We start from the raw sequence: 12,277 nt of genomic DNA on the forward strand, positions 1-12,277 counted from the left end.
CTGAAGGACAGTGCAAAGGTCAGGGGGATTCAGGAGCTCCTGGCCATCAGGTCCGGAGGTGAGTCCACTGATGACAGTCCTGCAGCTCTGATCAGCTCCACACAGCCACCATCAGTGGTACCACCAGGAGTGGCCTCTGAAGCAGGAACTTCCCCTGATTTTTTGGTCTGTACAGCGGGAAGTGCCTGGGCAAGAAGAGAGGGAAGACTCTCAAACAAAAGTTGGAACCGGATGGTAATGTGATACGGTGCTTTTCACCTCTGGGTCATCAATTCAAATCCAGCCTGTTTAGTAGTGACCAGAAATCATTTCCACATGGGCCAAGAGAAATGCATGGTGAACACAGGAACACAGAGGTTGCTGTATGCAAACAGACAAGATAGTCTGGAGATAAACAGTTGCACAGTAGTTATTTGTCTGGAGAAGTCTGCAAGGTATAAAGCTAAGTAGTTTCTGATTGGTTTATATCCCTGAATCATGAGGGCTTGGTTTCTTTGCAAATAATTTATCATTTATTTCTGTCTGCTAAAATGTAGGGTTTTTTTCCTTATGCTATAACTAAGAGTAACTGGAACCTCCTATTTGGCTTTCTCAATAGTCTGTCTGTGTAGGGAGTTATAAATAGACAGATACATATGATGTTTGCCAGACAAAAGAGCCGGCTCGTGTTTCCGTAGGTGTATATCAAGAAAACCTCAGTGCTGAACTGTGTGCTAGGATTGTTCCGAAAAGCAGAAATTGCTTCTTAATATTTTAGCAGAAAAGTGCACAGGGTGCTGAACTAAACCTGAGCAAAATGCATCAGGAAAGCTTATCAAATACGTGATGGACGATAATGAAGTAACAGGGGAACCACAGAGCAGCGGTATCTCTGAAGAAGAGCAGTCAGCAACAACAGATCCTCCTGCTGCCAAACTGTGTTGATTTTAGCCAAGTGTGCCAATTTAAACTTTGCTTATAGTATTTAACCACAAGTACAAGGCCCATTAAATGGGTATTTCATAAGCTGTACTACCCTTAATATTTTATGGAAAAGTAACCAATACTGGCTGAAACATTATGAAAATTAACAGCATCTATCCAGAGCACTGAACTAACAGCTACTGTGCTTTGAATTTTGATTAAAGCATTGTTGTGCTTGAACTAATGGTTCAGCTAGCAGATGAAGAAAAATTATGGATTTTCCCTTCCTGTTCTAAGCATTAAATTTGTACTTAACCAAGGTCTGCAGTGGGGGGAAATCTACCTCTGTGAGGAAGGTTGGGTCAAAGCAACTGAAAAATAATGGGTTACACAAGTGTAAAAGAAAAGAGAATTTTATTTTTAATATATTTCTTCCACGGTTTTTATCCTCTCAGAACATAAAACCATTGCAAATGTCATGAAAGTAGCTTCATGTAAACAAAACTTCAGAAATCCAAACCCTGCTGAAGTCAGTGGCTTGACTTCCATTGGATATATACACACCTGATTGGATATATGTGCCAGTACCTGAATTTTCAGGCTACCAAAAGAGTCATTTGAAACAGCATGTTTTGAATTTGCCAATTAAAATACAAAATTTGGTTGCCAGTCAAGTAACTCTTAAAAGTCACTTTGTGTATTGGAAAACTCTGATGCTCTCTGCCCTCCTCCACAAGTGGAATTGAAGTACTATTTACTTTGTCATCAGCTAAAGTTATTGGTGCAACTCCTGAGATGCTGCAGGGTTTTCCAGCAGCAGTCAGGGGAGGTCAGTTTAATAAGCTAATAAATATTTTTTGAATGACCTGACTTTGTATTTGGTATTAAAAACTCAGAGGAGTGCCAAGTAGGATAGAAAATAGAGAATAAAAGTTCCACGGATTTTGCCAAAATTCTCCACAGATTACTATTAGCCTCATTTATGAGACTGCACAGAGGACTGTGAAATCTCCTTTGAACTCTAAGGGCCAGATGGTTTTGCTGTTAGATCCTAATGACCCACAGCAGTGTGCGTACACAGACACCACGGTTGCCAGTTGACTGCAAACGTGCGATGGAGGCAGGAGAATTCATGACCTGTGCTTCCAAAGCACAAGCCAGTTCTGCTTGGGTGGAGGGGGCATCCCCCCTCGCTATTGATGGGGTAAAAAAGCATTTCTGCTACCCCCTCGAAAGGAAGATCATTTCTAAAGCCAAGCCGTGAGCATACCTGGACCAGAGGAGCGCTTGGCAAGCAAACCGTCCTGTGCAGCATGGGGTAGATCCCTGCTGATGGTCATGAAGCCGAAAGTAGCTTTTGCCCTGAGGCGAGGGCTCCCTGGAAGGCTGCATCACTCTGTGCTGGAAGAGGGAGGGAAGGGCTGGACTCGAACCAATTAAAGCTGTAGGGCAGAACAGTAGTTACTCTGCTGTCATATGGAACTGCTTGGAAGACATGATTTATTTTGGATTATATTGGTTTCAACTGGTATAATATGAACTTCCTGATTTTTTGAGGATATGTAGACAAAAAGACTAAATATGGTTTTACTCATCTTTTAATTTAGAACTACAAGTGTTTGGGTGACCTATGAAATTATTTTAATGATTTCTGCACAACACTGAGCTGTCAGCACTATAAATGTCATCCTAACTGGGTATTAGTTTCCATCATGGTCATTTAGTCTCACCAGCAGAGCCACCTCCATGCGAATATCTTGTCTGTGTCAAGCTGTGGGAATAAAACAGAGAGTCACTGTTGCCAAGAAGCATCAGTCAAACATCTTCAGTTTGAAGAGGAAGCCACGAACACAAAATCTAGGAGCACAGTGAGTGTGCAGCTTGCCCTTGGAGCTCCAGGCACAGCAGTCAGGGGATGATTTCCATTCAAACCCGTGCTTTTATCCTCAATCGTTAAAAACGCGTTCCAGCATTGCTCATACTAGTTGACATAGGCTTACCCTTATCTTTCCTTATTTTTATAACGCTATGACAAGTCACCATTTAAGAAGTAGTCCAGTGAATGGGAATTGTGACAAATTGAGTTTGATACAACTTTTGACCCCTGGTACACAACGAATATGGACTCATCGCATGAGGCTGCTCTTTTGTTCTCATAGAGAAGGCAAAGACATTATTTGACCAGTGACTATATAGGCTGTATGGATGCATCTAAGGTATTGGCAAAGAGTAAAGTAACAGAATTTGAAAATAAAATAAAATTAGGAATGTTGTCGCAGAGAAGAAGTGGAAGAAGTGTCTTGTAGAAGATAAGCACTTGGGCTTTGAACATCCAAATCTTACAGCAAAGATAAAAACACCAAAAACGTGCTGTATTTTCCTCTTTAGGTGGTTTATTTTTTGTTCAGTTCAAAGTTAGGAATCTTATCCTGAAGTTTTTAATTATTATCTTTTGCCTTAGTTCACATACTTAACAGTTTAAGCATGGCAAAAGAAATTCTGCTGTATTTTGGATTTGTTCTTGTATGACAGACGTTTAAATGACACGGTCATGGGATTTTTCCAGCACTGCCACTTGTTCTTTATGTCTCATACAGATTTAAGAAAGCTACTTAAGGTTGACTTGTACTTGCGTGTGATGTAAAAAACCCTGAATTTTGCTTTCAAGTGGATGGAATTTCATCTGATACACATTCAGTTACAATAGCTGTTTTTTAAACTTAGGATAAAAATGAAACGTCAAAGCCTTGTTTTGCACGAAGCTCCCTATACGTATGATCACTGACATAAGAGAGAGCTTTTGGCAGAGCAGAAGGTCTGCCATCTTGCTCTACAGGCTCCTGGGTGGATACGTAATAGTTCAGAGCTCTCATGTCTTGCATACAACTTTATTTTCCTCCAAAGCACCTCTTCAAAGTCTCTTGTGCTTGGCTTTTTTATGGTCCCAGTCTTTTCCATAACCAAGACAGATTCTCTTTCTTTCCAGCTAGTTGAACATGCAGTTGTAATGCTCTTTTGAATCAGAGGTGTCGGCTTTGAAGCCCTGAAAAGATCTCTTAACTCAGTGAACACAAAGCTTAGCCAGTCACGGCGTTTGTATCTGTAGCGTGTCAAAAAGTTTCCAAAGGCATCACATCCACAACAGTTAGAGAAATGAAAGGGGTTGCTTGGGAAATTCCTCATTATTCCTGTACGCCTCAGTTCTTCTCGTCTGGGGTGACCTAAGTGAGCGGACACTGCAGTCCCCTCAGGACTGGACCTTGCTGGATTTATCCAGCCTGGATTCGCCCAGATAGCTCTCCCACGCAGCCAGGCTGAAGCAGGAAAAGCAATGCCCCTGCCAGCCAGCACTTGCAGTGATTCAGCTGCCACAAGCTGGAGCCCTCAGCGTGACACGAGTGGGCACGGCTCCCGGCATGTCGGTGCTGTGTGCCGCTAATGCCGGCCGAGGGGCTGAGCCCGGCTTTTGGGCTTTCATAGCTGTGCTGCTTCCATTTAAGGGAGAAAGCGTAACAGGGGCTGAACCTCCAGATCCCAAATCCCGTGGAAACCCAGCCAGCAGTAAGCAAGCGGTGCCAGGGAGCTCTCGACATGAAGCACTACGATAGCAAAGGTCTTGAATGACTAAGATTCTTGAAAGCCTTGGTCAGTATCAGAGACGGTTTCCAACTGGGCAAAGTACAATATTTTCCCTCTGCTTTTTATGAATGGCTGGATAGGACCGTGCTGGAGTCAGAGTCCCCTGCGAAAGCCATTCATAAAAATAACAACAAAACAAAAGAAACACACAGAGAAAACTTTCTAGGTCCAGTCCGGAGCCACTGGGTGCCAGAGGCTGGGAAAACACACTGGCAGCTTGAGCCCCAGCTATCACTGAAAGTATTCAACGGGCTTTTTGGTGGTCTGAAAAGTATGAAGTGCTGTGTAGAAGGGCAGCTGGTAGAATTACTGTGACACATACTAGGCAGAAAGCCAGAGCTGGCCTTGTTTCAGACATTGTCTTTCCTCTCATTGAAGTGTCAGGACCTAATTCATGGAAAATTTGGTGAGCTGGCAGCCCTTTCAGGAGATTTCATTGAGCTACAGTGTGTGAGAGTCACATGAATGCAGAGTGCATGGCCAAAAATATATGGGGATTTCTGAGCAGGAGAGAACAGTCAGCCTCTAAGAATGTCTGCTGATTTCTTGCGGTTTGGGAGTAAACACGTGTACAGGTGTAATGAGCGGGCAAAAAAAAAGAAAGCGGAAAAGCACTAGTGGCAGATTACTGAAGAGCTCAATGAGTTCTGTAATTCCTTTAAAACAAATCATTCCTTTGTCTGAGGGCAGCAAATGTCCGTTAATGAGTTCAGGGCTTGCAGTCCACCTGGAGAAGGCATCAGTAAAACGTGTGCCTTGGTAATGGCTTCTCCATTGCAAGGGAATTTAATGGAAAAGAAAGGGGTCCGCCCTGAAGTTTAAAGACGGACCCAGTCATCACGTAGTTTCTTTTTTATATTTATTTGAGAGCAGAACTTGGAGCCTGGGGCACAGATACAAAAATATAACAATATAACAGCAATAGGATTCTGCTGAATTAGAAAAAGACTGAAAATAAACAAAGCATCTCTTGTTAAAATGGGACAGTTGTGGTGGGCAGGCTGAATTGAATCAGTTACATTTAATTTACGTTTTCATTGATCCTTCCCACTGAAATATTGCTCTGAAAGGCCAGTTACACTAAACTGTTTATTCAGAAATATTCCAGTTATTTCCTACTACGCTGTCATGACAATTAGGTTTTTGGCCATGCAGAGGGACAGCACGTTGGCTTCTGCCCAAGCGAGGCACTGAAATCACGGCTGGGATTAGGAACAGGCAGGAAGGAAGGGCAGGAAGAAAATCATTGGGTGCAATTTATATACTTTGAAAACAGAAAGTGCTGGGGGGGCTGCGGGGGGAGGCAGCAGCTTTGCCCCACTGAAGTAAGAAAAGCCCTTTTGTGCTCTCCGTGTCAGGATTTCATCCTATATCTGTGGTCTTATTGTTCTGTGCTGCTCCTCGCACCCTCAAGGATCGTCACATCACCTGGGCGGCAGTGGTATATTTTAAGTGCGCCTGTGTTAGTTCCTTAATCGGTACTCTTCTTCCTCCTCAGGGCAGGGATGTAGGGCACTGGAACCTTGGTGGGTTTCCTGACTCATGTGGGAGTTTCCCATTCCTGCGTGGGAGCAGTCAGGAGGGAGACCTGCTGAGGAGCCCATGGCTGTGCCACCAGGTCCCGTGTAGGCAGATGGACACGGCCTCCTGTTCTCTCTGCCACACGCTCAGCCATCCCCATGATGGGCATCCCTGAAATCATGTCAACAGGCTTCATTCAGCTAGAGCTCCCAAACCAGGGCTTCCCAGGGTTGGAGCTGCTGCCCGTCCCAGCCTCTTGGCTTGGGCAGGGCTGGATTTGGTCAAGTTGGAAGCCCTGGCTTGGGAATGGGGTTATGTGTCCCTCACTTCTCTGCCTGAGCTGTGCTCCTGCTCACGGCCAGCAGGGAGGGCTTCCCCACAGCAGGACTCTCCACTCATAGCTAAAAGAGCACGGAGAGCGTACAGCATCAGTGGAGACAACAAAAGCTAGTTACAAAATTAGGCCAGACGTAACATGCTGAAGTAGAATTCACCTTGGTTTTAATTATACAGACTTAGCGTATTCCTCTGCATCCACAGCCTCTGAACTACTTCAGAGCAAGGTCACATAGGTGAGTGTAGGAGAGGTTGGGTGTGAGAGCTGGGTATGTTCATCACTCTGTTTCTGAATGTGGGCTTTGCCTGTGTTTTATTTCTATTGCTGAAAACATTTTTCTGAGCATCTGTGAAATCACTGTGAAGTGACCTCCGTGAATTTTGTTTCTCATCGTGCTTTTGTTTTACTTTTCAGCCTCAACAAGTGGTTCAAAAGAAGCCTGCTCAGGTAAGAAAAGCTAATTTACATTCTTTAAAATCTTTAAATGAAATAACTCTTCAGTATTTATAGTGGTCTCCCTTACTGTAAAGAATGAAGGGAAGTACATCAATCATATGAGCAGGGGGACAGCTGTTGGCTTGCTAGTCACAGCCACCAGAACAGTTCACGTGGTGGCCCAGAGGAGGAAGCAGCGAACGGTGCTTGCTCAGAAATGTCCTCTTCCTTTAGCAGCCACCTTGCCATGATAATGCAGGCACACGCACACGTATCTCTGGTATAAGTCCAGCATGTGATAGGTATCTCTGCATGTCCTGGACATGAGTAACTGGGGACTGCTTACAGCAAGGAGGGGGGCAAAGGTATAAAACCCTTCTCCTCACTCAGTCTCAAGGAGTCTCTAAATCCACAAAAGAAAATAGGCTGAACTTGGCAGCTAGACTGGATCCATCATAAAGACTAACACATTTGAACTTCTTCTGTTGGATGGTATCATTCTTCTTTAATACCTTGGACAAAGTGCAAGCTAGGGTGTCATGAAACTGGTCAAACACTGCACTTAATGATCACCTCCTTGTTCTTTCCCCAGCCCACCCCATGTTAAAAAAGCCCCAAACACCCTAACTCTACCACTTTGTTACATAGGCAGCAACAGAGAAAAGCCTGTGGGCTTGGGAGCAGGTCCATCCCTGCCCGGCAGAGTCTCTGGGCTGTGCTGCCGTACCTCTGTGAAGATGAATGATTGCTGAGTCAAGAGCATAAAGGGTCCTCTGCTTTTCTGGAAAGGGGTCTGCTTTCAGAAGGGAGTAATACTTTTGTTTTTCCACCTTATGGTTTTAATATGCTATTGTACCGTGTACATGATTGTAATGTCTACTGTAATCTGAATTAGGAGCTGTTACATAAGAAACAGAAAACATCCTAGCTGTGAGTTGAAGGGGTGAAATGATGTAACTCTCAAAAGCATGAGCAGGAATCAGGTTTCTACACAAGAAATCAGTACAGTCACAGCAATGATGAATCCATAGCACTGGCAATAATATTAAGGTCTCCACAAGGCAGATAAAACATAGAGGATGAATGTAGTAGTATTTTCAAGTGAGGTAAGTTTTGCAAGGAGAGGTAATGTCTTTTATTAGGCCAGCTTATGCAAGAAACACAACATCAGTCCCCAAGGACTTACCATCTATAACCTTCTAACTTACACCACACAATTCAAAACACACCGCGTTGTTCTAATAAAAGATATTTCCTCTCCCTGGTCTCGCTTACATCCTTCAACTGTTACGGCCACAATCAGGCTATTCCTACTATGGCGTGGTAGTAAATCTGCTGGCGGGCAGAAAGCCAGCCATCTCCTCCATGGCACCTGAGAGACAGGGAGGCTTAAACCCTGCTGTGCAAAGGAGGCCAAATCCAGGGGGCAGAGGCTCCGTGAGGCTGCTTGTGTTGTGGTTTGCTCTGGTTCATAGCAGAGCTCATCCCCACCAGGCCCGGTGGGATAAAGGGGTCTAGAGGTGGTGACTAGCCTGGCAGAAGCCATTGCTGCTGATGGCACATGGGGTGCCGCTAGCTCTCCAGTCTCCCCGGGCACTTATTCCTGCGAGTATTTTGTTTGCAATGAGCCCTACCACAAGAGAGGAAGAAATGGCTGGGACTGAGGCTGGGCTGGGGTGTGGGAGGACAAAGAGGGGACCCGGGTCTCCGTCTTTTGGTAGCAGAACAAAGTAACGACAGATTTAATTGATGGTGAAATGATGTAGGCGTTTGAACCAAAGCACCAGGGTTCCCTTTATGGATCTTCCTGTCCTGTCTTCCCCGAAGCAGTGACTCCAGTGGGGATGCTGTAGGATGCCATAGGGTGTTTCAGCCAGCCGGATGCAGCCGCTGCTGCACAGTGTCTCAGCAGCATCTCCATGGTCAGAGGCAGAGAAAAGGAGGCCCTTTGACATTCCCATTAGTAATGGAAATGTTTGTATAGAAAATGAGGAGGCACGGAAGAATGCATGAAAGGAGAGAGAGGGCTTTTTAGAAATCCCCAGTCATCACAATATGACTAGTGAGGTTACACTCTTTAAATTATATTGTGTGCCATGTCTTCACTCAGAGAACATTTCTTTTTTTTTAATCCTTGGCCTGAGGGATGTTCAGTGAAATCATTGACTTGTCTTTAACCCTTCCTGGTTTTAATACGCCCTGCTCCCATGCTTACGCTAGCACAATGTTGCGGTTTTGCTGGATGTGGGTGCATAGCAGACAACAAAAATTATCACTGTGAGCAAGCGCTCATGACAGTGTCTTCCTGAGGCTGAAAGAAGAAGGAGGTAAAACAGTGTAATTCCTGGGACAATCAGGAACTTCATGCTGCTGGGTTTCACTTAAGGCCGGTTGCCTTTCTCCGTTTTCTTTTTATACTACTGAATTTCCCTTTAAAGGAGGGAGGTTCAGACTCAGAATTAACAACAAGAACATGAGCTCATGCAGGCTTCCTAATCTGCGCTGTCTAAGGAAATAGTGATAAATTATATAAACATGGGGACTACATGGAAGTTCATGGAAGATAATGTAAATCTTACACTACATTCAGAGGAATCTCTTCCTTTTCCATCTGTTTCCTTCAAAATATCCTCCCAGATGGCTTTACCATGTGGCAGTCTGGATTAAGTTAGAAATGTGTCCTCTCTTCGTCGGTGGGGACTGTAAGAGGTTACAGTCGAGAACTGCCGTGTGATGGTGAGCGTGTTACCCCAGCCTGCCTTGGTAAAAGTGGCAGAAACTCTTGGTTGGGTTTCACCCCTGAGTGCCGTGCCTTGAATTTAGGTATATTCTCAAAGATTTCTATGAGCATTAGTTTCCATCACTGTTACTCGTGTTACTGTTGCTAGTACCTATGCCTCTTGGGTTTGTGTCATTTTTAAAAGTATAAAACCAGCAAGACCAGGTAAAATTCTCATTTTTTGAATAACAGCTCTGTTCCCATCACTGTTTCCCAGATTTTAAGCATCGTGCAGGGCTCCACCATGCTCTAAATCTCTTTATGGATATCTGCTGTCCAGTTTAGGGCCATACGGATGCCTGTATAAACTTCTGCAATATCTCCAAACATCCCCAGAGCTCTGAAGATTTACCACCACGCAGATGGTAAATGCAACGGTAAAATCCACTGGAAATCTACACACCCATATCATTAATACAAACATTTAACTACTGTGGTCTGCATGCATCTTTGTGATGATCACTGACACATATGCTCACACTTCCTTGGGGAAACGAGGAAAAGAAAGCCAGTCTAACTGTGAGACATTGGTAAATTCAGCGCCTTCACGTAAATTTGTGCCTAAACCTCAAAAACGAAGACGCGCCTTTGAAATCCACTCTGTCTCCAAAGAATGGACAGCCAGATCTTACAATCATGATGTAGTAGTATGACTACACTGAATATATGAAATATATTCGACTCCACTGAATATATGAAAACAGTGAGGTGTGCAAATAAGCAGTCCCAATAGAAGCTTCTCCATTTCCTCAGTTTTAAGCTGTTTGTAGCATCTGTAGCCTCAGCCATATGGAGGAGTAACATTCTTAAGTAATACAAAGGAAATAGATATTTTTAGGAAAACATCATGAAAGCTATCAAAGTTTTCTGGAAACAGAACGTGTTTTATTTTTATCATTTCTGGAGAGAAGAAATACTGTTGAGTGTAGAGCAGCCCTTTGAAAATCTTCTTATAATCTCTTTGGGAGGTCTATTAAAATCTCAAATCCTTGCAAATCCTTTGTATCTGAGTCTGAAAGACAGCATATCAGTCAGAAAGACAGTGTGTCAGTCAGAAGAAGTGCACTTAAAGTGTACATAGAGAAATGTATACAAAAAAGTGTACAGAAAAAGTACACCAAAAGTACACATAAAGTTTACTTTCTACCTAATGCTAAATGCATTAGATGCTTTTAAATCAATGCCCCAAAAAATCAAATCCCAACGAGAATAAAAGCTAAAAAGAAAAGTGTTACTTCGCAGATTTGCTGTATTTTTTCCTGTTACTCATTTTTTAGTCTTGGTATCAATAAAGTTATGCATGTTAATTAGTCATAATATATATATAAACCTCACAACCTCAATATATGTGTTCCCCAGCTGCATCCATCACATATGCCTACTCAGCGTAGGACACGGTAAATGCTAAAAGCGTCAGACAGGCTCTGCAGCCCAGAAGCTACATCGATGATTCACGCATTCATATGCAGCCCAAAAGCAGCAGACTTTGTGAGCAGAGCTGAGTGTGGGACCTGTGGTGGTTGTGTGGCAGGTCCGATGCGCTGGGCCACGCTGCGTGCGCTGCGTCGCCTCTCTGTGCTGTCCAATAAATCTGCACGTCCACAAGCTCCAGGTGTGTTGCATACACGCAAGCCGTCACATGTGGATTTATTTTTTTTTCCCTTCTGGGAAATCCCAGAGAGAAATGTGGTAGAAATACTCCAGAGATCCACTTTAGCAGGTTGAAAAGAAGCTTCCAGTGTCGCAAGCAAGATGGTAAATCCTTTGCACCCATGCAGGTGCACATACACATCTGAGAGTGTGTGTGCCACTGTCCAAGCCCGCCCTGCGTCCTGCCGAGCCAGAAATATTGCAGCCGTACACAACCGAGCCTTGGCTGTAGAAACATTGAAAAACCTCTGCCCTGGAGGTTGACCTGGTGCCCTGGGGTTTCGTTGCTCTTCCCGCTGCATCCAACAAGCTGTGTTGTGTGTCATGTACTTTTTCTGCATTTACTGATACGGAGAGTGAGAAAGTTGCCAGATTGCAGAGGGACAAAAGTTATTTTCCAATGGTACGTGGAATTTTATACTTCAGAGTAGGATAACCGCATGTGTGTTAACACACACCACTCCAGAACATCCTCTGAAAGACCGAGTTACCATTCTTTTATTATTGTTATTTTTAAAGCAAATGCTCAATGTTTTCCCAAAGACAGCAGTAGGGGACATCTTATGTGCTAGAGGCCCTTGGTACCATGTGCATATGTGCTGAGCAAGTGTCTATCACAGCTCCACCAGCCCAGGCTCACTGCACCTCCCGGTGTGGAGGGTGGTCCCAGTGGAGCTGCCCAAAACTTTCCCAGTGGGGCTGAGCCCTGGACCTGCTGTGGGACACTCCAGCTCAACACCCTGTCTCCCGTCACCACCAGTCAGGGTGGAACTGGTCAGAGGTTTTGCATAAATAGCTTAATGGTGAAATAACCTGGTTTTATTGATCCCTTCCCCCATAAGTGTCCTTGGAATTTTTGCTTTTCCAAAGCTTCACAATATTATGATCACTTGGGGACTCAGTTTTTTAAATCAAAATAGGATTTGATTTTGTTTTTTGAACACTTTTGCCCTGCAAAATCTTTCCAGATTTAGCTTCTGAGTGTTCTGGAAATGTTTTTCTGATTTGAAAAC

The 12,277-nt window shown here is 44.0% G+C and overlaps 1 protein-coding gene across 2 annotated transcripts in view; it reads left to right on the forward strand.

Annotated features, from left to right (window-relative positions):
* The window catches only part of HMGA2 (high mobility group AT-hook 2), a 119,638-nt gene that overhangs the window by 89,608 nt on the left and 17,753 nt on the right, over nucleotides 1-12,277 (forward strand). Inside the window, exons 4-5 of one of the 2 annotated variants that reach the window (XM_074572641.1) lie at nucleotides 6,815-6,847; nucleotides 7,484-7,570. In XM_074572641.1, the coding sequence (XP_074428742.1) occupies nucleotides 6,815-6,847; nucleotides 7,484-7,570 (120 nt within the window). Of the gene's footprint in view, nucleotides 1-6,814; nucleotides 6,848-7,483; nucleotides 7,571-12,277 lie in introns of those variants that run through there. The other variant, XM_074572642.1, reaches the window with a different exon arrangement.

Source organism: Larus michahellis, chromosome 1, assembly GCF_964199755.1.
Source record: "Larus michahellis chromosome 1, bLarMic1.1, whole genome shotgun sequence".
Classification (NCBI taxonomy): Eukaryota; Metazoa; Chordata; class Aves; order Charadriiformes; family Laridae; genus Larus; species Larus michahellis.